Genomic DNA, 27428 nt, shown 5'->3' with positions numbered 1-27428 from the left:
ACTATGGCTTGGTGAGGACACTTTAGTCCTCAAAGCAACCTCTTTGCTTTTCAACGTTTTAAAGCGGTCTTGTGCTGGAGATTTACCTGCAATGAATGTAGCCCTAGTAGGGGTGGCGGGGGAGGGCGTGAAGATAGGAAATACACCTAGGCACAATACTTTTTTCAGACTTTGCCATTCCACATAGGCAAATGGAACCAAACCAAACTCAAACTGCCATCAAGTTGATGGTGACTCATAGTGTGACCCTATCGGGCAGAGTAGAACTTCGCCTGCGAGTTTCCAAGACTGTAACTCTTAACAGGAGTAGAAAGCAGGAAGCCCCGCCTCTCTCCTGTGAAGTGGCTGGTGGTTTCAAACTGCTGATCATGTGGTGAGCGGCTCAACTTGCAACCACTAGGCCACAGCGGTGTTTTATTTGACTAATCAAATCTTCAAACACACTGATCTACGACTTCTGTTTTTTTTCACTTCACAGTATATCCGCCGTCTTTCCTAGTCAACACAGAGAATGTCCTCATTCGTGCACGTGTACAAACTCTTAGGAACTTTTGAACAAAACTTCTGATTGATGTTCACTTAATTTGGCTAGTGTCAGTGGGTCTTGGGTCTAAGACGCCTCCCCGTTTGCAAAAGGATGGATCCTTTGTTTTGAGAACAGGATGTTTGTTTGTGTCAATTGCTTTATGAGTTTATAGTGAAAGTTAATGAATAATGAAACTGGCCTTTCTGGTTGCAGTGTTTTTAGTTCTCTTCACTACTTCTCAGGGTTAGTTTGCAGCCCCAAGAACACTCTTCCTGTTACCATGCATTATCCTTATTATTTTTAAACTTTCACAAGATGACCTTTGATGTCATGGGTAAGAGAGCGTAGTGTGTTTTCACAAGTCATCTTCCGGCCCTCAGTGGGCAATGAATTTCAGGGAGCGGCGCTTGTTTTCCCGGGGTTGTTGGACAGAACATGGAATTATTGGCGGATTGAGGACATCCATGCAGGAGATGAACAGCAGGCAGCTGGGAGGCAGGGGGACTTCTCGAATGTTGGACAGGGAGCTCTAGGCACATCAGGCCCACCCACAGGGGGCCCCTTGGGACCTCTCCTGGCAGTAGACTCTACAGCTCAGTGGACCCCACGGACTGGCCAAGACAGCTGTTTCTGTGTGTTCTGCACTGAGCAGAGAGAGAGGAAGAAGATTCTGGCAGGTGGTGAAAGGGGCCATTCCCTCCTGAGGTTTTCTTGGCCTCTGGTGTTGAACACAAGGTTCTGCCTTTAAAATGCAATTTGTCTTAAATTAGCCCAGTGGAGACGGATCACAGGGAGGAAACGGGCGGCCCTGCCCTGCTGTTGATTGTTTTGCTGGTTATTTGGTACATGGGTCCCTCGTCCCTCGACGAGAACTAGTATCTGTGTCTCAAAACTCTTTCTGTTCAAGTCCTTGGTATCAGCTCCTCTTTCCCCCCCTCCCTTTCCCACCCTAATAAATGATACATTGTTATTATTTTCATATCTTACACCGTCTGCTGTCTCACTTTGCCCATGGTTTCTGTTGTTGATCCCCCTGGAGCCAGGGGACGGCATGAAGCTGCATGCTTTCTGCTGGGAATGCATCTGTGTGGGAAACACTCGCTGGAGCCTCCGCCTACTCTCTGGGGCCCTGCCCTGGGGTGGGCATCCGGCTGAGGGGTCAAAGGGCACAGCAGACTGGGTTCCTGCCCTGGAGACAGTCCAGGTTGAAGTGGTTGAGGGGAAGATCAATGCTTTGTGCACAGAACTGGTCAGGCCCACAGCAGCGGGGTAGGTTCTCAGTGGGTTTGTGTAGATGTGACTTTAGAGTCCGCCAGCAACTGAAGGCAACTGAGGGAGCCCTTGCAGTTGGCGTTGGGTGACTCACTCAATGGTTTTGTTTCAAGGTGGGTAAGGAGTCAAGGCTGGAAAGGGAGGGTCTGCCTAGAAAGGAACCCTGGTGGCTCAGTGGTTAAGCGCCCTGCCGCTCCCTGGTAGGTCAGCAGTTCCAACCTGCCAGTGAGACCACAGGAGAAAAAACCTTGCAAGCTGTGCTTATGCAGGCTTAGCCTGGGAACCCTGGGGGGCAGGTCTGCTCTGTCACACAGCATCTCTGAGCCAGCAATGGCTCAGCCACCACCTGCCTGGGCTTGTCTGCTTTGGGTACCTGTTCTCACTGCCAGGCCAGAACGCAACCCCTCTGCCATCCAAACGTATCCCAACTCGCAGAAACCCTTATGCAGGATTATGAGACTGTAAATCTTGATGGGAGCAGGCAGTCTCATCTTAGTTCTGCAGAAGGGTTGGGTGGGTTTGGATGGGACTGCTGACCTGGAGGTTAGTCATCTAACACTTAACCCGCAATGCCAGCAGGACTGCTACAATAAGTTCTCAGTAAATGTCCAAGGACACTCCTCACTCACTACCATCAAGTCATCCTGAATCAGTGACCCTGCAGGACAACGTAGAATTTACCCTATGAGTTTCCAAGACTGTTCATCTTTACAGAAGTAGTAAGCCTCACCTTCCTTCCGAGGAGCGGCTGGTGGTTTCGAACTGCTGACCTTGTCTATTATGCCACCACGTCTCCTCCACTTGGCAGTGGTTAAGTGGGCCGGCCCCGAAGACTCCTGGCTCAAAGTCCCAGCTCTATCCTGTGACCTCTCTGGCATCACTGTTTTCGCCTGTAAGATGGGATAGCAGTGATGTTCCACTTGAATGCTTTATTTCCCCGATGGATTAGCTAACACCTGGGCCTTAGGGCAGCGGCTGGCATAGAACTAACTCACCAGCATTAATCTTCACCACTTGTTTGCTGGGTGGATAAATGAGTAGATTGCGGCCACATTTAGGGAGATCTGGACAGTTTCTGGGTGAGGGAGTTTCCTTTATTCAGTTCACTGTTGCCCTCAATTGAGCGATGTCAAGGGCTGAAGACCGAGTCCCAGTTTTCCCAGACTGGATATTCTGCAGGTCTCATCGAAACTAGAGCAGTGCGTGATCTCAACTCACCTGAGCCTCCAGGGTATGCTTTTGCATGAGAGCGTATTTGCTGGTGCTCCTCCTCCTCCTCTACCACCACCACTACCACCTATTGCTCTTGAGTGGCCTCTGACCCCTTTGTGGCAGTGTAGAACTGTGCTGACTTTAGACATAGATCATCAGACTTTTCTTCTAAGGTACCTCTGGGAAGATTGGAATCACCAGTCCTTCAGTTAGCTGTCAAGCATGCCAACAGGGACTCCTTTGGTCTTCCACCAAGTGCTTCCTGAGTCCCTGGTGGTCTCAATGCTTGTCCAGCAGGACACAGCAGAGAATGAGATGGGCAGGGAGCCTGGTTATAGTATCTAGGGGCTGAAAATGGCTCAATACATTCCAGGAAAGCTGTGAAGGGTATGCAACAGAGTCATGTACCACAAGGGGGATATACTGGAGAGGAGACAGGGATGGCCCATCTTCTGGCCACACCCTCTCCCCAGTTCCCCAGAGATTGAGTGGGCTGGGTCTACAGGCCCCATGAGGTTTGAGGCCAGACTACCTTGGGCCTTCAGCCTCATGATGGCCAGCCCATATATAAAAGTCCCTTAAAGTCTGTGGCCTAGTGAACCTGTAGGTCCCACCTCCCGGAAATGGATCCCCTGCCTCCCTCACCGAGAGGGTAAAAACATCTCCCTCGCCTTTGGAGCAGGGCTGCACCAGTGGTTCAATTGTATCTGGCATCAGCACTGGCAATGCATGCTTCTAATAGCCCCCACCATCCCTTTCTCTCTCTTTGTCTCTCTAAACCTGGAGAAGGTATTTATTCCCTGAAACCTCCAAAGAAACCAAAGCTGGACAGCTTGGACAAGGCCCATCTGAGTCCGGAGTTGGGCTGTTTGCCTGCCCTTGAAGAGTCCGAAGATACATTGGGACCATCTTCCCCTGCAGAGCCCAATGGCAATCAAGCCAGAGTGGCAGCCTCCAGGTAGGTGGCTCAGAACATTCCAGCTATGGGGACTGGGGTTGGGAGGGGTGGGGTCCACATGCCCCCCTTGCAGGTGTCTCTCATGAGGTGTCTGTCTGTCCTGTTTGCAAGAAAGGTCAATATTTTAACCCTGAGCATATGAAGTCTTGAGTTGTTCAAGGTCGCACTCAGTTACAGAATGTAACTCGATGTCTTGTCTGTTGGTCCAATCCCATATCTCACACTCCTTCAGCCTTTAATCAAGAAGAATATGAAGCCTTGAAACCATGCCCAGTGATATAAGTCAGTCTCAGACGGACACACACTCATCCAGGACCGTGTATGAGGGGGAACCCAAAATTGGAATTTTTTTCAAAGCAATGTATTAAGAATTTGTTTTATAAAACAACCCTTATCACCAGATGTTAGGTGAGTAAGGTGCGTGGGGCAAGAGGCATGCTGTTTTTTGCCAAAAACTGGTGCACTGAGATGGCTGCATGAGCAGGTACATCTTGTCATGGTGGCAACACCAATCCCCTTTCTTCCACAAATCAGGCTCTTTTTGTCATATCCTATTATGCAATCTTTTCAGAACCTCCAAATAGAAAGCTTGATTAACAGTCTGACCTGGTGGAATGAATTCCAAATGCACTATTCCCCTCATATTAAAAAAAAAAAAAAGCATCATCTTGGTCTTTGATTTCACTTGACGAGCTTTTTTGGGGTGAGGTGATGTGGCATCTCTCACTGGCTTGATTGATGTTTGGTTTCAGGGTCGTAAGAATAGAATCATGTCTCATCAACAGTAATGACCTTGAGGAAAAAAAGTCTGGGTCACTTCAGAGCAATCCCCTCACTTTGCCATCACTTTCCCCACTTTTCCTTGCATCTTCTGTTTGCATTCCTCTTTCTTGCGTGACCCCCCAGCTTTGTCCTTGGGTAAATGCTGCCCTTTTGATCTTATCTTGTTGGTTATTCAACCAGAGCTCCATTCCAGACCTGAAGGGTGACTAAGTCTTGGGAGTCCCACCAATCTCTTTCAACCTGTAAGTCTGATCTCTTCTATGATTTTGAGTTTTGTTCCACATTTTTCTCTCACTCTATCCGGAACCTTCTAATGTGTGTTTTTTTTTCCTCAGAGGAGTTGGTAGTGATAGCCAGGCATCATCTAGTTCTGGTCTCGGGTGTGGTGTGGAGACTAGCCCATTGGACTAGTGCTTTCCATTTTCTTTTCTTTTTTTCTTTGAGTGGTGGGTGAGTCAGTGAGTGAGTGGTGAGAGGGTAAGTGGTGAGTAAATGAATGAGTGAGTGGTGAATGAGTGAGAGGTCATGAAGTGTGTGAGGGAGTGGTGAGGGAGTGGTAAGTGAATGGTGTGTGAGTGAGGGGTGAGTGAGTAGTGAGTGGTGAGTGAGTGCTTAGTGAGTGAATGGTGAGTGAGAGAGTGGTTAGTGAGGGGTGAGTGGTGAGGGAGTGGTGAGTGAGTGGTAAGTGAGTGAGGTGAGTGAGTGAGTGGTAAGTGGGTGAATGTTAAGTGATTGAGTGTTAAGTGAATGAGTGGTGAAGAAAATGAGTGAGTTATAAGTGAGTGATTGAGTGGTAAATGAGTGAGTAGTGAGTGAGTGATAAGTGAGTGGTGAGTGAGTGAGTGGTAAGTGAGTGAGTGTGTGAATAGTGAATGAGTGATGAGTGGTGAGTGAGTGAGTGTTGATTGAGTGGTGAGTGAGTGCATGCGTGGTCAGTGAGTAGTGAGTGAGTGGTGAGTGAGTGGTAAGTGATTGAGTGTTAAGTGAGTGAGTGAGTGCATAATGAGTGAGTGGTGAGTGAGTGAGTGGTGAGTGAGTGAGTCAATGATGAGTGAGTGGTGAGTTAGTGTGTGAGTGAATGAGTGAGTGAGTGGTGAGTGTGTGAATGAGTGGTGAGTGTGTGAGTGAGTGAATGAGTGAGTGGTAAGTGAGTGAGTGAGTGAGTCAATGATGAGTGAGTGGTGAGTGTGTGAGTGAGTGGTGAGTGAGTGAGTGAGTCAATGAGTGAGTGGTGAGTGAGTGTTTGAGTGAATGGTGAGTGAGTGGTGAGTGAGTGAGTCAATGATGAGTGAGTGGTGAGTTAGTATGTGAATGAATGGTGAGTGAATGAGTGAGTGAGTGGTGAGTGTGTGAGTAAGTGAGTGAATGGTAAGTGAGTGGTGAGTGTGTGAGTGAATGGTGAGTGAGTGAGTGGTGAGTGTGAGTGAGTGGTGAGTGAGTGAGTCAATGAGTGAGTGAGTGAATGGTGAGTGAATGAGTGAGTGAGTGGTGAGTGAGTGAGTCAATGATGAGTGAGTGGTGAGTGTGTGAGTGAATGGTGAGTGAATGAGTGAGTGAGTGTGTGAGTGAGTGAATGAGGGAGGGAGTGGTGAGTGAGTGGTGAGTGTGTGAGTGGTGAGTGAGTGAGCGAGTCAGTGGTGAGTGAATGAGGGAGGGAGTGGTGAGTGTGTGAGTGGTGAGTGTGTGAGTGGTGAGTGAGTGAGCGAGTCAGTGGTGAGTGAATGAGGGAGGGAGTGGTGAGTGAGTAGTGAGTGTGTGAGTGGTGAGTGAGTGAGCGAGTCAATGATGGGTGAGTGGTGAGTGAGTATGTGAGTGAATGAGGGAGTGGTGAGTGAGTGACTGAATTTTAAGTGAGTGAGTGAGTGGTCAGTGAGTGAGTGGTCAGTGAGTGAGTGGTGAGTGTTGATTGAGTGGTGAGTGAGTGTGTGAGTGCATGCATAGTGAGTGGTCGTGTTTTCCATTTTCATCCCTCTTCTTTCCTCTGGATGGAGAGAGACCAGTGGTTGCACTTTAGATGTCTGCCCTCCTTGGTTAATTTTGCCTCCATTGTGCACCACCAGATGTGTGCATATGTTTGAAGCAAAGGTAGATGCACATATATAAATACCCCTGTCAAGTCCGTAAGTATTTGTGGGGATATTCCCACTCTCCCTCTCCTACCTGTCCAACTAAGCATCTTCTCATAGATCCCCACTGTTTCAGGATTGTATGGATAACAGGACTTGAAACAGCTGATTTCTGATGTGTGTGTGTCTTTCTGTCTTATTTCGGACCATTGCACTTCTAGGCTTAAAGGCCAGATCAGAGAGCCAGAAATACTGACTCCCAGGTCTGCCCCAGGCAGCCCTATCCTAAGTACTTGGAAAAGAGGTGAGAAGCCGGAGCCCCTCAGGACCCCGCCTCAGACAGACAGGAAGACATCCCTGCCCCTGGCCACTCCTGACGTCAGCTCTCCAGAGGCCAGGGCCAGGAGAAAAGTGGATGCTGTGTGGATGCCCACCCTTTATGTTTGCTTATTCTTAAGTGTTTCATTATGAAAACCCCAGGTACAGAACCACAGCATGCCAGAAAGCAGAATATACAGCAAACAAAGTTTAAAATATGTATGTTGACAACTGAAATACAACCAGCATCCCTGAAGCTGCTTGCACCACCCATCCCAATGTATCTTAAATGTCCTAACAGACTTCCTCTTATTAATTCCCAGACTTTATATGCCTCAAACCTCTGTTGGGACAATCCGAGTCCGTGAGTGTATTTTCATGCTCTTCATGACTCTTCTGGCGCCACCTCTGAAGTGGAAATCATCTGGTCTTCTTCACAGTATGCATGCCCTTATACATGTCATCGAGTCTGTTCTGATTCCTAGTGACCATTTGGAACGGAATAGAGCCGCCCATAGGGTTCCTGGCTCTTTCAGGAGGCAAATCACCAGGTCTTTGTCCCTCAGAGCCATGGAGGTCAACCTTTTGGTTAGCGGCCGAGTGCAAACCAGGGCTCCTTATACTATACATACAAACACTTATTCACACAGAACCAGAATTTTGGCCCCTTTAAGTCTCTTATTACTATATTTCTTTTATTTAACCCAGCAGATTGAAAATATTATTCTTTCAAGATGGAACCAATATGGTATTGCTGACATAATTTACACTCCTTTGTTTTTGTCCCCAGCCTTCAAAGTTCAGTATGTATTCAACACACAGCACATCTCGATTGCTGTATCGCATGTCCATCTAGCAGCAGGGCTGGAGTTCAGGTGGAAAGGTCAGTGTAGGATGCCTCTAAGCTACCCCTTTGGGAGTCGAACGACCCTTTCACAGGGGTCACCCGATTCATAACAGTGATGAAGTAGCAACAAAAATAATTTTAGGGTTGGAGGTCACCACAACATGAGGAACTGTATGAAAGGGTCGCGGCTTTAGGAATGTTGAGAACCACTACTCTAGGCCAGCACAGCTCTTCCTCTAGTCCTTAGGTTGCCTCAGAAACCTCATCTTCCAAACCAGGAGGAACCCTAATTTAGACTAAACCCTCTGGGCAAGTCCCAAACCCACTGGTATTAGGAAAAAAATATCCAGGAAGGACATTGTATAGGGCTTTTCCTTTGACCTTTTGGACTGATGTTAACTGGCGGGTACACAACAACTGGCCAAACTCAAAACCTGATTGTGGCTGGTATTCATTTAAGGGGTCCTGGTAGTGCAGTAGGCACTGTGATGGTGTAGTGGGTTGTGCATTGAGCTGCTAAGTGCAAGGTCAGGCATTCAAACCCACAGGAAACAGGAGGGGCTATTTACTCCTATAAAGATGTAAAGTCTTGGAAACCCAAAAGAACAGTTCTGGACCTTGGGCCTCTACTCAAACACTCCTTCAATGCATGAATACTTTCTTTTATTCAATTGGAGCTCTATGATGCTCACTCTCCCGACACAACTGCTGAAGCCAAAGTGGGTGAACAAGTAAATGTGAAGAAAGCTGATGGTGCCCAGCTACCAAAAGAGATAGTGTCTGGGGTCTTAAAGGCTTGAAGGTGAACAAGCGGCCATCTAGCTCAGAAGCAAATAAGCCCACATGGAAGAAGCACACCAGCCAGTGCGATCACGAGGTGCCAAGGGACCAGGTATAAGGCATCATGCAAAAAAAAAAAAGATATAAGTGTGTGTATGTATGTGTATATATGTGTATATGTATAGATGTATATGTATATATGTATATTTATACCATATTAAATGAAGGGGGAAGTGCAGAGTGGAGACCCAAGGCCCAAGTGTCAGCCAATGGAGATCCCTTCATAGAGGGGTTTAGGAGAGGAGATGGGTTAATTAGGATGTGAGGTAGTACCGATGAAGAACACAGCTTTCCCCCAGATCCTGGATGCTTCCTCCCCCCAACTACCATGATCCGAATTCTACCTTGCAGGGCTGGATAGGACAGAGGCTGTACACTGGTACATATGAGGGCTGGAGGCACAGGGAATCCAGGGTGGATGATACCTTCAGGACCAAGGGTGTGAGGGACGATGCTGGGAGAGTGGAGGGTGAGTGGGTTGGAATGGGGGAACTGGTTACAAGGATCCACATGTGACCTCTTCCCTGGGAGAGGGACAGCAGAGAAGTGGGGAATGGAGACTTCGGATAGGGTAAGATATGACAAAATAACGATGTATAAATTACCAAGGGCACATGAGGGAGGGGGGAAAGGGGAGGGAGGGGAAAAAAAAAAGAGGACCTGATGCAAGGGGCTTAAGTGGAGAGCAAATGCCTTGAGAATGATTGGGGCAGGGAATGTATGGATGTGCTTTATACAATTGATGTATGTATATGTATGGATGGTGATAAGAGTTGTATGAGTCCCTAATAAAATGTAAAAAAAGAAAAGGAAAAAAATGATTAGGGCAAAGACTGTACAGATGTGCTTTACACAATTGATGTATGTATATATATGAACTGTGATAAGAATTGTATGAGCCCCAATAAATTGTTAAAAAAAAAAAAAAAGAAAGCTGATGGTGCCCAGCTATCAAAAGAGATAGTGTCTGGGGTCTTAAAGGCTTGAAGATAAACAAGCGGCCATCTAGCTCAGAAGCAACAAAGCCCACATGGAAGAACACACCAGCCTGTGTGATCGAGTGGTTCCGGAGGGATCAGTTATCAGGGATCAAAGAACAAAAAATCATATCATTGGTGCACACCTCCATGATAGGATCGCTGAAGACAAATGGGTGCATAAGCAAATGTGGTGAAGAAAGCTGATGGTGCCCGGCTATCAAAAGAGATAGTGTCTGGGGTCTTAAAGGCTTGAAGGTGAACAAGCGGCCATCTAGCTCAGAAGCAAAAAAAGCCCACATGGAAGAAGCACACCAGCCAGTGCGATCACGAGGTGCCAAAGGGACCAGGTATAAGGCATCATGCAAAAAAAAAATATATGTTATATGGAGTTCAAAGGAAAAAAAATATATATATATGTATATGTATATATATATGTGTGTGTGTGCGTGTATATATACATATATACACCATATTGAATGAAGGGGGAAGTGCAGAGTGGAGACCCAAGGCCCAAGTGTCGGCCACTGGAGATCCCCTCATAGAGGGGTTTAGGAGAGGAGATGGGTCAGTCAGGGTGCGATGTAGTACCGATTATGAACACAGCTTTCCCCCAGATCCTGGATGCTTCCTCCCCCCAACTACCATGATCCGAATTCTACCTTGCAGGACTGTATAGGGCAGAGGTTGTACACTGGTGCATATGGGAGCTGGAGGCACAGGGAATCCAGGGTGGATGATACCTTCAGGACCAGGGGTGTGAGGGGCGATGCTGGGAGTGGAGGGTGAGTGGATTGGAAAGGGGGAACTGATTACAAGGATTCACATGTGACCTCCTCCCTGGGAGATGGAGGGCAGAGAAGGGGGAAAGGGAGACTCCGGATAGGGCAAGATATGACAAAATAACGATGTATAAATTACCAAGGGCACATGAGGGAGGGGGGAGCGGGGAGGGAGGGGAAAAAAAGAGGACCTGATGCAAAGGGCTTAAGTGGAGAGCAAATGCTTTGAGAATGATTGGGGCAGGGAATGTGCGGATGTGCTTTATACAATTGATGTATGTATATGAATGGATTGTGATAAGAGTTGTATGAGCCCCTAATAAAATGTAAAAAAAGAAAAGGAAAAAAATGATTAGGGCAAAGAATGTACAGATGTGCTTTATACAATTGATACATGTATATGTATGGATTGTGATAAGAGTTGTATGAGCCCCTAATAAAATGTTTAAAAATAAAAAAGAAGAACAGTTCTACTCTGTCCTATAGGGTTGCTTTGAGTTGGATTTAACTGATGGCAGTAAGCTTGGTGTTTTTGTGTGGTGATGCAATGGTTCTGGCGCAAATGATGCTAAGTGAACGGTCAACAGTTCAGCCCCACCGTTTGATCCACAGGAGAAAGACCTGGTGGTGAGTAAAGCCTAGGAGATGCCATGGAGTCCTGCTCTGTCTTTATGGTCACTACAAATCAGAATTGACCCAGTGGCACACATTTGAGATATGGCACCCTCATGCCACAGTGGTGGTTGCTGTCCATCCAGTGGCTCAGAAAGACCCCGGACTTGCTTTTGTAAAGATGAAAAGCCAAAACCCAGCCCATTGCCCTCGTGACGAGTCCTGTAGAGAGCTACACAGATTCCAGGCTCACTGCTCTTAAGCAGACTCTTCTCTGCTGTGCAAATCTTCACAAGAGCAGAAAACCTCACCAGCAGTGACTGGTGGGGTCAAACGTATGATCTTGTGGTTGACGTTACCACTACGCCACCAGGACGACTCCTTGAAAAATCCAGGGAGAAGATACCATTTGGGGTCTATCATGATCTTCCTCTTTGACCCGATGGATTGGCACAATGGTTGCAACAGTGGACTCAATCATTACAACAATTGAGAGGAGTGCAGAACTGGGTAGTATTTTGTTCTGTTGTACACGGAGTCTCTGAGTCAGAACTGACTCAGGAGCACCTAACAACAACAACGTGATCTTCCCCCACTATCCTCAGGAGCTGTCCCTTGTTTGTACCCAGTCTAATTGACAGGTGGCCTGGTGCTTTTGAATTACAATAAGGTAAAAGAAACTCTATCAAATTCTATTTGCATAGAATTAAGTCACACAGGGAGCCAGATTATATACACTAGGTGATGGGTGAGCCCTGGGGGTGTAGCATTGGGCTTATGTCTGCCAAGTCAGCAGTTTGAATCCACCAGTGCTCCTCAGGAGAAGGCTGAGGCTTTCAGCTCCCAAAAAGATTTGCAGCCTCGGAGACCCAAGGAGCAGTTCTACCCTGCCTGTCGGGTCACTGTGAGTTGAAGTGACTCGATGGCAGTGGGGTTGGCATAGAATTTTTGGTAGGTGACTTGATCTATGTAGTTGTCAGGGCCATAGAGTTTTGTAGCTATCATCAGTCAGTCCATATAATCCAGGTCTCTGAATGAAAGCCCATGCCTCCTTAGCTCTTTGTTTTAAGCCCTTGTCCCAGCCCTGCCACTTCATGTCAACATCATTAAAATGTGCCCACACCTCTATATAAAATTTATTAGTAATACTTGCTCTTTTGTCTTTATTTCTTTGCTTTCTTTTCTTCTTTCCCTTAATTTCTTGATTCCTTCCTACCCAGTCCCCTCTCCCCAGCCCCACATAGCCACTGATCTACTTTTCTAGGAGTGCTATTAGGTAAGCATTGGACTGCTAACCACAAGGTTGGTGGTTCAAACCCACCAGCTACCCCATAGGAGAAAGATGAGGCTGGCTGCTCCCCTAAAGATGTACAGCCTCAGAAACCCTACATTGTATCACTATGAATTGGATTGATTTATCTTTTTTAATGTCCTGTTTTATTGATAAATTCTTGGGGCAAAAATATAGAGCAGATAGTTTGTTGTTTATATTTTTAGGAAATCTTATATATAGTCACTATGAATTGGCAATCAGTTAACATTATTTGATTGATTCATATTTTTGAAGTCCCTGTTTCATTGATTAGTTTGTAGTAAAAAAAAATATTGGTGGTGAGTTTGTCTTTTCTCTTTTCACCTTACTTTTCACAGTCCAGTACTCCATCCTGTCCCCCTCAGTGAAACTAGTGGGTAGCTCAGAAACAAATGCCTGGGGCAGAGCCATTTCTGGCTCCTTTTTTTTTTCTTCCAGCTTTCTTCTTCTCTAGACCTCTTTCAATCAAAACTGGTCTGGAGACGTCACACCTGTGCGATTTCTCTTCCAGTAATAACACTTCTGGGCTGGGAAGCCACTCATAAACCTTTGCTTCTGTGCGTTTGCCTATTCTCGATATTTCAGCTATGTTGAATCCTAAAATAGTTGTCTTTTTGATTCTGGCTTATTCCCCTCAATAGAATGCTTTCAAGGTTCACCGTGCTATGGCACTTCTCTTTATGCCTGCATAAGATTCCATTTATGGAGGGACCATCCTTTGTTTACCCATTCGTCTATTAATGAACACTTGGGCAGTTTTTACCTTTGGGCTATCGTAAATAATGCTGCTGTGGACATTGGTACTTGCCCACTTGCATGTAGTTCTGTGTGTGTGTATATCTCTGTGTACATATACATACATACGCACGAAGGAGTGGATTTGCTGTGTCCGATGGCAATTCGTGATTTAACTTTGTGAGGAACAACTAAACTTTATCACAATGGTTACACCACTGTATGGAAGTGGTACCAAAAAAAACAAAAACCCAGAATTGAACTTGGTGGAGCAGAGCTTCCGTAGTATGCATTTTTCCCACTAGGCAAGCATTAAGCACCTTGCTCTGAGTTAGTGCACCCAGTGGCGTCTCTGGTCACAATGATGTTTTTGTAAAAGCAATTTTGCTCGAACCTCGTTTTTTGTGATGGCCCATTTAAGAGAGCAGCATGTGGCTGTGAAATTTTGTTTCCTGCTCAGGAAAAATGCTGCAGAAACTGTTGTGATGTTGAACACAGCTTAAAAGGACAGCACTATGGGAACAACTAAAGTGTGTGAGTTTCCAAAAAGGTGAAATGTCAATGAATGACAAACCTCATTGTGGACGTTCATTAACTTCCTGAATCGACTAAAATGTTGATTTGTAGTACATTTGGATTTCATTCTACCAGACTATTAGACTTTTAATCAAGCTTTCTATATGGATGTTCTGAAAAGATTGCATAAAAGAGAGTAACAAAAAAGGCCTGATTTGTGGCAGACGGGGGGGTAGGGGAGTAGGACAACACTGCATGACAATGCACCTCTTCACACAGCCATCTCAGTGCACCAGTTTTTGGCAAAAAACAACATGCCTCTCTTGGCCCATGCACCTTACTTACCTGCCTTCTTTCTGCACAACTTCTTTTTGTTTCCACAAATGAAGAGGGACATGAAAGGACAGTGATTTGATGACATTGAAGAGGTGAAGAAAAAAACAAGGGAGGTGCTGTCAGCCATCCAACCAGATGGGTTTGAAACATGTTTCCAATAATGGAATTGCAGATTTGACAAATGTATTAAGTATAATGGAGAGCACTTTGAAGGTGATAAGGTTTTATATAAAAAATTCTAATACAAAAAATTTACTACATAGCTTTGAAAAAAAATTATTTTTGGTGGGGCTAACCCCTCATATGTACCTACTAACAATGAATAAGGATCCCAGTGTCTCCCAATCCTGACTGACACGTTCTCTCTCTCTCCTCTATCTGTGTGTGTGTGTGTGTGTGTGTGTGTGATAATAGCCAACCAAGTGGGGTGCAGTAGTGCTTCCCTGTGGCTTTGAGTTGCAGTAATCACTGGCACTGGGCTGCTGACTAAAGAAGAGGTTGATGGATGGCCCTCTCTGTCTTGTCTGCACTGGGAGCAACTCACCTGCCACCACCCCTCATCCCCTAAAAATGTATGCCTGTGCCAACTTTGTCTCCACCCTTTCCCTGGTCAGGAGCACCTCCCAGCTGCTGAGCTGACCATTGTCTGTGTTGGTGCAGAAATAGCCCGAGACACTGACAGCAGCAGCTTGACAGCCCCACGTTCCCTGACCTCTCTTATCCCTAGTTGAAGCTTCCAGACCAGGACCATCTCAAGGGATGTGTCGGGGCTGTCACAGATGGAGTGCGGGCTCTGAGACACATTGGGACTAGGTTTGGGAGCCTCATCATTGATCATGCCAGAAACCCTTCTCTGAAGCAGCAGCTCTTCTTCTGTGCCATTCTGGGCTTTGCCCTCTCATGGGTCCTGGACTTCTTTTGCCTGCTGATGGCCTTCCTCATCCTCTTCACCATGTGAAGGAGCTGTCGCCACCTCCCATAGTTCTCTGCCCTGGGTCTTGCCTGCCCTATGTCTTCCTTTCCCTGCATCTCCCAGGGCAGCCTGGGGAAAGTAATTGGCTCAGGGTGTGACAGAGGGAAGACAAATAAATACTGTATTAATAAAGAAAAAAAGGTTTTGTGGATGGAGTCACCAGTAGCTCTACAGGAGAAAACCCTTCTGCTTCCCTATAGCTGCAGCCTAGGAAAGCCTAGGGGCCTGTGGTACGTACTTTGTCCTACCGGGCCAGTGCAAGTCAGAGCTGACTGGCGGCACACACAGGAAAGACTAGTGCCGTCGAGCGTTCTTCATGGCTTGCTGGCCATTTGAACACCTTCTTTGGAGAAATGTCTGATATTTGCCCATTTCCAAATTGAGTGATTAGCCTTTTTGTCTTGGGGTTGTAGGAGGTCTTTAGATATTCCTGATATTAAACCCTTAGCTGATAAATGAGTCTCAAATATTTCTCCCATTCTATAGGTTATGTCTTCACTTGGTTGATACTATCTTTTAATAAGTAGAAGTATTTAATTTTTATGAACTCTATTTTCCCTTTGTTGCTTGTGCTTTTAGCTTCATACTTACCAGTTTTTGCAGACACGATGCTGTTTGGATCAAGTGTTTCTTGTGTCATCTTGCCATTTCTAGAATTTGCCTTATAGGGAGCCTGGGGCATCAGCCCACTCAAGAATCCCTGTTGAGTTTAGGAGCCCGTTCCTGGTGTGTGCCTAAGGGGTGCAGTCAGTGCTGTCTCGGACACAGTAGCTGTATTCTAGAGGTGGGACTCTGCACCCTTCTTAGGAGCTGAGTATAACCCAGGTCACTGTTCGCTGCCTCCACTCCACCTTTTTTAGCAGATGCTCAAGGGGCTCCCTTTTGGGAAGCCTTGGCCTGACTTTTTAAGAACTTGGTCTTGGAGCCCCAGCGCCTTCTCAGTTTTGTCTTTGTCCACTCAGCACCCCTGATGAAGACACAGAAGTCCCCAGCAGGCAACCAGAGAAGGACACGGCCCCCTTCCCTCTTTCCCAGGTGAGCATCTGTGTGTGTACAAGGCACAGCTTTCTCAGCTCCAGCGTCCTGTGCTGCTTCTCACTGTCACCAGTGCTAACCAAGGACAGCAGACGGGGACAAGGGCTGCAGTTGAAGCAACGAGAAAAAACAGACTTGTTTTTCTTGAAGACCCAGTTCTTTATCCCTCACTGTCCTTGCTGCTCTATTCTTGTCCTGTCCAATTTACAGAACTCAGTCCGGAAGTTTGTTCCTCCGTTTTCAAAACCCAAGAAAACCATGACAAGAAAAACAGAGGACTTCGGGAGTGGGGCCTTCAACCTGGTAAGGGTCTAACACCCGCCCTTCTGAGCCCTGCAGAGTTCCGCACTCGGCCCAGCCTCAGTTAGCCAGGGCACCTCTCCGTGGCTCACTTCATTTCTTCTGGCAACAACCAAACCTGTGCTGTCAACATTCCGCCTGATGGTCAGCGCATCCCATGCTAGGGGTTTGAATGCGTACAAGAGTGGGAGCTCACAGGCCTACTAGCGGCATTTAGGAAGGCCAACCCCTTTCCCCCAAAGTTAGTTCACTCCCCATCCCTCACCCCCTTTGTGTTCCAGGGGCTTTTGTGTGAATTGGGAGCTTGGTCATTTGCTGTGGGGATGGCAGTGTCACTGGTAGCACGTGCCCACCATAAAGGGGCCTGTGGACTGTTCACATCTTCATAATCTCTCCCTAACTGGGGACACTCCAAATGGCCTTCAACAGTGACTGGTTCATCCCCACCACAGAATACTAGTCGGCAATCGAAAGGAAGAACTGAGGAGAAGCATGAGAAATGAGAGGGGGAAGCCCATGTCAATGCCACATACGTGCCGTGTGCTCCCGTATCCTTCCCACAGCTGACACGGCAAAGTGATAAACATCCAGCGTAGACGAGGGACTGTGGGAGCGAGGGGCTGTGCTCGGTGGTGTTGGTACCATTCAGGGTCTTGACGTTGGTGGACACAGAAACCACCACAAGTGACAAAATTGTCCAGAAAGTAAGACACATGCTGAATGAGTCCAAGTCACAGTGGGGAAATCTGAATGAGATGCTTGAAGTGGATCATTATCATCACTGTGAAATTACTGCTGTGGCAAAGCCCAGGGTCACCAACAAGAGCGTGGTTTACACACGGGCAGCAGATGAGTAGCACCTTATTCACATAGCGACGGGGCTAGGGCAGCTTCCACCGTTGGTGTCAGACCCTGTGGCCAGCGGGTCACTCCCTGCAGCTGGTGGTTGGTATGCACTCCTTGTGCTACAGCTGGGAGACTCGTTCCCATGCTGCCAGGAACCAAGCCAGCAGTGTTGGCCAAGTGTGTAACGTGCATATGTGAGCAGAGACTTGATGGGGCCTCCTCACAAGCAGAAGAAACTGGTGGAAAGAGGAGCTCAGGCAGGGCTCCTAGCCCAGACTTGACAGGGCAGCAGGTGAGAGGTGGAGGGACCTGGGCCACCCATCTGCCCTGCACCCATGGCTCTGCAGGGGGCTTCTGCTGCAGGCCTGTGGTAAACCGAGCTCAGGGTGCTTGGGCTCCTTATAAGTAAGTGTCTCAAAGTAAAAAGTTAATCAAAAGGCAGGAGTGGGCAGCTTCCTGATGAAGTGAAGACGTAAGTGTGTGAGATTCAGCAGGCTGATGGCCTGCGGCACTAGAACTGGTGGGTATCTGTAGTGCACAGTCCCTGTGCTGAGAACTGTGGAAGAAGCAGTGCTGAGGAGTGCATGCTGGGCAGAGCTCTGTGCCCCCTTGTGGACTTCTTTCTCTGCAGCTCGTGTGTCGCAAAGTTTCAGGGCCAGTAGGGTGTAAACGTTTCAGGTATGGGTTTTGAATGAGACAGAGTTTGTGTCCCACCTCTGCTGCTCGCCCACCCTTACTTAACCTTGTAAATGAGGCATAATGACAGCAACGGGTCTCCCGAGTTCACTGCCAGGACTCTGCCAGGCACTGTCTGTGATGTCAGCACCTCACCAGCCCACGGACTGGGTGTCAATGCTAGCCAGATGCTCTGGTGGTTATTTGTGCTTGCTTCTTAAAAGCTTTTATTGTGGTGAAATAGATAAAACCATAGAGTTTTCCATTACAGCCATTTTAAGGGTCTCATTCATTGACATTGATTGTATTCATGTCACCCCTGTCAAGTTCCTGACCTTTTTCATCACCCCCAAAGGGAAACCTGGTCCCCATTAGCAGTTCCTCCCTACTTGCACCACCCATCTTCTCCCTGTCTTGGTCCACCCAGTCCACAGGGCTCAAGGAAATGGAATCACACATGTGACCCTTGGCATCTGGCCTCTCTCACTGTTTCTGGTGTTTGTGAGGTTCATCCACGTGGAAGCACATGTCAGTGCCATGTTCCTTTTTAGGACCAAGTAGCATGCCTTCATGCTTAGTGAAGTAGAGGGTCAGCCAAGGAAAGAGCAAGATGCTTGGGGAGATGGACTGACACGGTGGCTGCAAAAATAGGCTCAGACATAACACTTGTGGGGATGGCACAAGGCCAAGCAGTGCTCTATTATGGTCTATGCAGAATCGCTATGCGCTGTGGGTCAGAATCAACTCCAAGGCACGCACCAACAATGTCCCGTTGCATGCATCCACCACCCTGGGCCTCTGTTGAACTGCTGCAGAACGCCCGGGCAGTTCCCACCTGTTGGCCCTCATGGACAGTGGCCATTTGCTCAAGGGGCTTGAGTCCCTTGGCTGTACTCCTGCTGGCAGACACTGCAGCACACGTGAGGGTTCACTTGGCCTGACTTTTCCCAATCACTCCAAAAAGACATCTGTCTTCTCTTGCGTCTTCTCAGTCCCTGACTCTGCTGTGCTGCCCTTGCGGGAGTGGTGCTGCCATGACAAGGGAGAACCTGTTAGGGACACCAGTGTTTAGCTTTTGCTTTTTGAACTTTTTATATATCTTGAAGCAATTCTAGACACAGGAACTTAGAAAGACCATACAAAGAAGTCCTCCACGCCCTGCTCTGGCCTTCCCCCTGTAGTAACATCTAGTTACACAACTGAAGTCCCTGGTCAAGACCAGGAAGCTGCCACCAGAGCTCGCCAACCTTGCTGCCTGGCCAGAGAGGACACCAGGCTCCGGGTGGAGTGTTGGGGGATGTGCAGGCAGGTGGGACAGTGTGCATCAGGACAGTCTGCCCAGGGGTGGCCAGTGAGTGCTCTGCTGTCTTTCTTTCCACAGGAAATGCTGCTGGAGCCTGTTGCCCCAAAGGCAGGAAGTCAACAACTACAGGCATCCCTGGAACTGGCTGCCTTGGAGCAGGGCCAGCTGCACAGCCAAGAGCTCCCCCTGGAGCCCGGGCCTGGCAGTGGGGCTTCTCTGCTTGGCACATCCACCCACAGCTCCTTTGTTTCAGAGAGAGCCAGCCAGCAACCTCTGTCAGAGCCAAGCAGGGCCTGTGCTCTCAATGGGGGCTGCAGCAGTTCAGAGCCTGGGCCCCCAGTAGAACAGCCTGGGGACAATGGTCTGGCTTCCCAGGGTCCTGCCCAGGAAGGGTCCCCACCAAGCAGTGAGTCTAAAGGAAGGGACTCACATGGAGAAGGCCCCCATGAGGAAGACAGTGATGTCCCAGGCACCTCAGGCCCTGCTCAAGGAGAAAGTGTGCTAGAGCCCGGCTTGGCCACTCAGGTCCACCCCGAGTACATGCAGACCCCCAGTCAGCCTCTCCTGGTCACCACAGATAAGAGCACAGACCCCACAGCACCACCACTGGAGCCACCCAAGAGGGGCATGCTGGGTGGGCAGGCCCCTGACAGTGGCTTCAATGGGGTCCAGCTGAGCAACTTGGAGGCTTCGGGGGAGACAAGGCTAGAGGACCAGCTTCCGAGCAATACCCCCGGGTCCCCAGTAGCCTCCCCAGCTCCCATTCACAGGAACCAAGAGTCTACTGTAAATGTTAGTGATCCCTGGCCTCTAGCCCCAGCAGCCAGTCCAGGTGCAGATTCAAAGCTGATGCCAGGGCCTGCTCAGGAGGTGCAGGCGGGTACCTGCATGCTGCCTTCCCCAGTGGAATCTGAGGGTGAGAAGGCAGTCAAGTCCAGCAGTGGCAGCCAGCCAGTCCCTGAGTCCTCAGGACATGGCCTCCCCCTCCAAGCCACTAGCCCACTAGCACCAAGGGAGGTGCTGGATGGCCCTCCCCAGGAGCCTGGGGCCTGCTCTGCTCCCAACACCATGGACCAGTCTGTCTGGGGGGACGCCTTGCCCATGGAACTTGACTTCCTGCCCGACAGCCAGATGCAGGATGCTTTGGATTGCCCCGATTTCCAAGCCCCACCTGAACAGGTAAGAGCCTCCCTGGGGCCCACCCCCAGCCTGCTCCAGGGCAGGCTCTGGCTAGCGAGGAGCCCTTCCACAAACTACTGCAGGGGCCTTCAGGAATCTGAGTGGCAACAGGGCTGGGTGATGGTAAGTCGTTTTCTGGGAAGGTCAGAACTGCCTCTGAGGGGCCTGCCCCATAGGGCAGTGGAAGAATCTGGGGGCCTCTTAGGAGCAGTTACCTCACTGCCCAAGCAGTCATTGAAGTCCTTCCCTCAGCCCTGGGGTCTCCCCGACCTCCCCACAAGAACCTTTGCTCATCCATAGGGTCACTGGACATTCCAACAGGATTCTATTAGTTAACTTCAAATAATAGCTATGTGTATAAAAGTGCATTTTAAAAAAGGAAACCAGTTACAGATAGCCTTGAAGCCCCGCTGCCCATGTGCAGTGGACCCAGCCAATTTGGTTTAATTTATGTGTATGTATTTGTGTATGTCTTTGTTCACATGTGTGTATGTTCGTGTGTGTGTGTTTGCTTCCCCGCTGTGATTTTTAAGGGCTTCACTGCCTGACACCTGCCCACCTGACAGGGCAGTGGGAAAAGCTGCCCAGGTGTTGCCTTCTTTGGCAACAGAGTCTATGCCAGATGCCCCTGGTTCCCTGTCAGGGCAGGTGGCTGCCTCCATTCAGGAGGTGTGGGGTTCCTGACAGTTGGTGCACCTGCGCCTGGCTGAGGGCTTGGCAACCACAGGGGGTAGGGGCAGGCAGCAGTTTGCACACACAGGTGCAGACAGGACACTGAAGGGGTCAGGCACCTGCCGGAGGGGGCCCACAGTGAGCAGAGGAAGCAGCCGGCCCCCAGGCTGGTGAGGTGCTGACACTGCACCTCAGCCACGCTGTCGGCGGGGTGAGGAGCCCATTTCTGTGGTCATTCCTGTCAGCACCTGTTTATGGAGCACTTGCACCTGTCAGATGTGGCCTCGGCCTCCTGGTTCTCCTGAGGGGGCATCTTCATTCTGCCTGGTTTCCCCTGTAAAGAGGTGGTGCAGCATGGTGAACTAGCTTGGCTGTTGACCAGAAGGGGGGAAGAAAGACTTGCAGACCTACTTCTAGAAACCCAGCTGTTGAGAGCCCTGGGTAGCACAGTTGTGCCCCAACACATAGGGGTCACCATGAGTCAGGTTAGCTGGACACTGAGGGTTCCTAGAACACAGCTTCCGAGTGAGCACAGATGAAGCCTCAGCTCAGGGACCAAGGCTGGGTGGGGCAGAACGGGGACCGGGTAGGCTGGACTGAGCAACTGAACCATCAGCAGCGTCCCCAGTGTGGCCCTGTGGTAGGAGCTGGAGGAGTCCTTTAAAGAGCTGATCCTGGGTTCTTCCCCCGGTGAGCACAAGTCCTAGGGCAGGTTCTGCCCCATCAGGAGAGCCCCTGGTCCTGGGGAGCAGCAGTGGAGCTGCTGAGCATGAGAACGACTCTTGGGCAAGAAGAATTCAGTGGTGAAGGACATTGAAATGGAGTTAAGTTGCTACATTGCCTACAGAAAAGAGGGGTGACCCAGTATGTGAGTACTGTGAGGCTTCTCCCCCTGGTTCCACTGGTGCTGGGGGCCAAATCACTGCCTGTGGCAGGTCATCCCACACAGTGTAGGGTATGTAGCAACCTCCCTGCCCTCAACCCATCAGGTGACATTAGCCCTTCCCGCCCCCCATTATCACAACCTGACATGTTACCAGACATTGCCAAGTACCCTATGGGGGCCGCAGTCACTCCAAGAATCACTGGGTTATAGGCAGGACCTGCTCTATTTTTTAAAGAGCTTTAAATGAAAAGTCCAAACTCTGCCACTGAGTCAATGCTGACTCACAGCAAGCCTATAGGACAGGGTAGAACTGGCTCTGTTCTGTGGGCTTCTGAGACCGAGAACCCCACCTTTCTCCCTCAGTGTGGCTGGTGGTTGCAAGCTGCTGGCCTCATGGTTTGTAGCCTAATGTATAATTACTACCCCACCAGGGCTGCTTATCTGTGCATTTCCACAGTCCCCAAACAGAACATTCCCATAATTTCCCCCCTCCCCCCAATCCTTGCAAAGTAGCCACTCCACTTCCCCGCCCCTGGCCCCACTAATCTGCTCCTGTCTCTGGGATTTGCCTCCGGTGCTATGAGCTAGATGTTGGGCCATTAACTAAAGGGTTAGTGGTTCAGATCCCAGCCACTCTGTGGGAGAACAAAGCTGACTGCTCCTGTGAAGACTTAGTCTCAGAAACAGTCTACGGGGCTGCTATAAGTCAGAATTGATCGCCGACAGGGGATGACTTTACAAGGTGTCAAAGTGCCCTAGTAGTGCTGTGAGTGAAGCAATGAGCTGAAAACTGAAGGTCAGTGGGTCAAGCCCACCAGACGCTTCATGAGATTAAGATGAGGCTATCTTGCCATCAAGACTTGCAGTCTTGAAAATTGTGGGAGGTGGTTCTCCTCTGTCCTGCAAGGGTGGCTGAGGTGGGGTGGGGGCGTCCGTGTTAGTGGGATGGGATAAGATATGGTGTCAAGATTCATCTACTCGGGACCCTCAGGCAGTTCCCTTTCTCCATCTCCATTCAGGGACATTTGGGCCCTTTCCAGCTTCTGCAGTTGTGGACAGTGCTGCCCTGCAGGCACCCCTGAGAATCTTTGGATCCTGGGGCCCTGGACTCTGGTGACTGGAGCCTCTTGCCCTGTCATCTGGTTTGGAAAGGCATCCTGAGAACAGGGCCCCTCTCCAGAAGCGGTGGCCCCACGGCCCAGCTGTAGCTCTGCCTCTTAGCGGGATCTCAGGTCATCCCCATGATCCAAGCTGACAGTGCCGCAAAAACTCAACCACAGCTGACATTTAGATACTTTCCTTCCCGTGGTTACCAGGCTGGCTCCTCCGTTCATAAGAACTTGCCCTTTCGCACCAGGGGTTGGTGGGGTGGGGGTGGCGGGGCAGGCAGAATCTCTTCCTGTTAGAGTAGACGCAGGGCCACCTGGCCGGGGTCAACAACTGCTTCCCCTGACCTGGCTGTGCCCATAACGTGCAGCTGAAGACCCCAGTGGGCTTCTTGGCAACCTGCAGTTGGTTTGCCTAGTTATGGACAGTGGGTGTATCCTGGGGCCACTGGTGCCCACCCAGGAGCCTGCAGGGAGACGCAGCACCCAGGCGGGTGACTGTATCAGCAAGGAGAGTGGCTGGTCTCCCCCAGGAGGCTTCTTCCCACAAGGAGTCCTGCTTGGTGGGTCGGGGGTAGGACTCAGGGCTGGTCTCAGCTGGCTATGTCCTACATTTGTGTGCTTACTTTTCAGGCCTGCCCCGGAGGCAGCAGACCGCCTGCCAACAGAGCCCCCATCACCACTCTCCAGCCCAGGTGGGTGTAGAAAGCTGTAAAAAGTCCTGGGGACACCCCCCTCTTTACCCTCCCCAGACACCCTCACATCTGCCATGTGGCCCCCACTCTATCAGTAAGGGGGAGGCAGAGCCAGCCTGGGTTCCCCCTCTTTAGGCCCATTTCACCAACCAAATAAGAGCTAAGTCTGCCTTTTTTTTTTTTCTAAGTCTGCCTTTCAAACCCTCAAATCATAGAAGAGTGTTCAGCATCCTCCCAGTAGGGTCCCTGGGGTGATGCCCCAGTGCTCTGTGTTCATATTGCATATCTCTGCCTCTCCCAAGAGGACAGGGGCAAGGGGTAGGGGGGTTAGGAAAGCAAAGAGCCACAGGCTGACAGTGCCATTCCCAGTGCTGCTCTCAGCTCTGGTACCCTCGCCACCTTGGTGCTCTCCCTCCTGGGAACCACAGGGGGTGGGGGAGTCCTCCAACCAGCCCCTTGGGGTATCCTTCCTTCACCCTATGCTGCTGTCCTTCTGTCACCTTGCATGGGAACCTGCCTCTGCCAGGCACATTCAAGGGCTGTCTGGGATGGGGCTGGGCCACACTGGTCTCCTCTGCCCTGCACATGGTCACAGCTAGTAGCTGTGGGGCCACCTGCTGTGCCCTTTTCCTTTCTCCATCTTGTACTAGTCTCTGGTTCTCCCTACAGGGTGTCCCCCCAGCACAGATGGCACACAAGCCCTTGGGAGAGTTCTGTGGCCTTAGGTTTTAGAACCCGAGGCTGAGTGAGACACCCAAGAGGCTCAGGCCTGTGGGCAGCCAGCCACCCTGGGGGCAAGGCCACAGCTACTGCCTGCAAGTGTTAAGCAGTGCAATGCCCTAGGGAAACCCCAGCCTGTGCAAATGATTAAAAACTCTAAAAAACTGCTAACTCAAAGGTTTGAGTCCACCCAGAGGCACTTGGGAAGAAAAGCCTGGTTATCTACTTCTTAGTTGGAGTAGGCTCTTTAGGATTTTGTTCTCACAACCTCTCCTCTCAGTTGCCTAATGTCCTGGTGGGTGGGGACCATGTGACAGGGCTGCAGCTGCTGGGGAGCACTGGATTCAGGCACGAGTGGCTTTGGCCCGGCCAGCTGTGTTGACAATAAGGACTTTGCCCCAAACAGAGAAACCCCAAACCAAGCCACTGCTGCCAAGTCGATTCCAGCTCACAGCAGCCTTAGAGGCCAAGGTAGAACTGCCCCGTAGGGTTTGGAGACTGAATCTTCATGGAGCAGACAGCCTCTTCTTCTTCTAGAGTGGGGCCTGGTGGGTTTGAACTGCTGAGCTTGCAGTTGGCAAGCCAACATTTAACTGGGGCAGAGTAAATGGTGGGGGAGGGGGAGAGGACAGGGGCAGCAACCCAGCTACAAAGCCCCTCAAAGGTCCCTCTAAATGGTGCAGCATTGGGCTGGGGCCCAAGTCAGATCAGAGTCTTCTGCCCTTGCCTTTCCCAGGTCCTGCGACTCCTCAGACAAGGGCGTTGAGGGTCCTAACCTGGAGGATGCCACGGCCACCATGTGTGGCCTCGTCCTGGAGCTGTCCAATCTCAAGTGAGGACTGGGCTGGGGGATGGCGTGGGAGAGGGGCAGGGGAGGAGTGGCTTGGGTATCTGGGTGGTCCCCTTGGGAGCTTCCAGGGTTAAGCAGGATAGAAAGGGTTGAATTTTGGAGAACAGTGACAGCCCCCTCCCCACGACTCTGACAGGACGATTTGGGTGCATGTGTGCCCCAGGTCAGTGAGGCTGTGTGCACGAGTGCATAGGTGAACATCTGCCCTCGTGTGAGTGTGCCTGTGTATATGCACAAGCATGTCTGCAGGCGTTGAGGCAGGCGGTTTCGCACGCATGCGAACCCCTCTTGGGTGAAGTGTCTGCACCACAAGCGCCCACCGCAGCACATCTACCGATCCCCTCACTCCCCAGCCGGCTGATCATGAGCACCCACCGGGACCTGGAAGCCTTCAGACGCCTCAGCTACCGGCAGGCCAAGCTGGCGGGAAAGCCTGCTGCACCCTATGCCTTCAAGGGGTCTGGGAGTCACACTCGTGGGGACCCACCCTGGAGGGACGCGTAGGACAACTTCCGGCTACCAACTCTATGTGGGTTGCGCACAAGCCCGGTTCCTTTCTCGAAGGACGCTCCTGCTGTTCAGAAGGTTTGGGGGTTCCTGCAGCATCACCAGGGCCGGGGTGAGGACGGCTTGGTGTGTGGTTTCCGGCCAGTGTTCTCAGCCCCACCCCTCCCTGAACCATGGGCACCTGCGCCGCCTGCAGGCAGCCGTGTCAGAGCAGCTTGGTAGGGGGAGGGGGGCACCCAGATGTTTATCTTGGTTTGCGAATTTCCTCTTTGGAGAGGTGATGGAAGGTTCAGCATTTGTTTCTTTCCCGTGTGGGAATAGGGCTCCCTTTGTTGGTTGTATCCATCTCCGGATTTCCATTTCAGGAACAACAGTTAATAAATGATTCATGAACACAGGCCAGCTTGCAGCCCTTTGCCTCTGCGCGCTTTCCTGTTCTTCCGGTGAAGCGCTCTAACTCGCTCCCCTTAACCCCCACCCCGACCCCCACGGAAACACCGTCCCTCCTGTGATCCATTCCCACCTTTTTGCTGGGACAAAAGTCGGCTTGCCACCCCTACCCCTCCATCAGTAAGTCTGACTACGCCTAAGGGCACACGTGTATAGTGTGCGCACATAGCAAACTCAGACGTGTGAGCCCACTGGGACACCATAGCTAACGATTGGCCTGGAGTTTTGAGTCCAGTGCTCAGGTTCCTACCCCTACTGGGCCTTGGCATCCTGGCAGACACAGCTGTCCATCAGAGGGAGGCACCACCCACAAGGACCTCACCAGACAGCTCACCTGGGGCCCCAGGGGCTGTTGTCCTTGTCCCAGAGTAACACTGCTTCCATCAAATATGGCCAAGGCCACCTCCAAATCCCAGACAGGGCTGCCCCCTCATCCCAGAGACCCAGCACCAGGTGAGCTGGGGCTCCCCAAGCTGTGGCCACCCAGATTCCACACTCTGTGATGCCTCCTTCCACGCCTATCCAAGTAGACCTCCAAGCCATCACCGTGCCCTCTGCTCAAGACCCAGCTGCCCTGAGCCCTAGAACAGTCCCATTCCCTGCCCCCAGAGTGTCCCTAACTCCCACCAAGTCTCCCTTTGCTTGCTACCAGCTGCCTGGAAGGTCTGCACAGTGCCCTTTGCCATTAGGATGCCCATGGCAGCACATGTTCATGGGGCCTCCACTCTGAGACAGGGTGCTTACCCCACCAGATTCCAGTGTGGGAATCCGGCCCATTCCTGAGTTTTAAAACAACTGAATTCGCAGACATGTGGAGCCCGGCAAGTACAGTGGTTACACATTGGGCTGCTAACCTTGAGGTCAGCAATTCAAAACCACCAGCTGCTCCATGGGAGAAAGATGAGGCTTTCTATCGTGAAGTTTCAGTCCCAGAAACCAAAAGGGGCAGTTCTACCCTGCCCAATAACTATCATGAGTCAGAATTGACTCGATGGCATTGAGTTCACAGATAGGGCCCCTGAAGTTGAGCCCATGATGAGAGGATGTGATCAGAACCCCACATGCCCACTCCTGTCCTGGGACTGGTCCGGTGAGAATTTGGGAATAGTTGGGGAGGGTGGGTTGTCAGGGTAGGTCCC

At 50.2% G+C, this 27428-nt stretch overlaps 1 protein-coding gene across 1 annotated transcript; it reads left to right on the top strand.

The window, feature by feature from the left end:
* The first annotated feature begins 841 nt into the window (after window positions 1–841).
* Window positions 842–26217, top strand: BRME1 (break repair meiotic recombinase recruitment factor 1). Its single transcript, XM_075547346.1, has 7 exons — window positions 842–860; window positions 3800–3968; window positions 16028–16100; window positions 16311–16403; window positions 19303–20403; window positions 21720–21765; window positions 25658–26217. The coding sequence occupies exons 1-7, from the start codon at window positions 842–844 to the stop codon at window positions 25834–25836; spliced, it is 1680 nt and encodes a 559-aa protein (XP_075403461.1). The 3' UTR covers window positions 25837–26217.
* The last annotated feature ends 1211 nt before the right edge of the window (window positions 26218–27428 follow it).

This window comes from Tenrec ecaudatus, chromosome 1, assembly GCF_050624435.1.
Source record: "Tenrec ecaudatus isolate mTenEca1 chromosome 1, mTenEca1.hap1, whole genome shotgun sequence".
Classification (NCBI taxonomy): Eukaryota; Metazoa; Chordata; class Mammalia; order Afrosoricida; family Tenrecidae; genus Tenrec; species Tenrec ecaudatus.
This window is presented reverse-complemented; position numbering and strand designations above follow the sequence as displayed.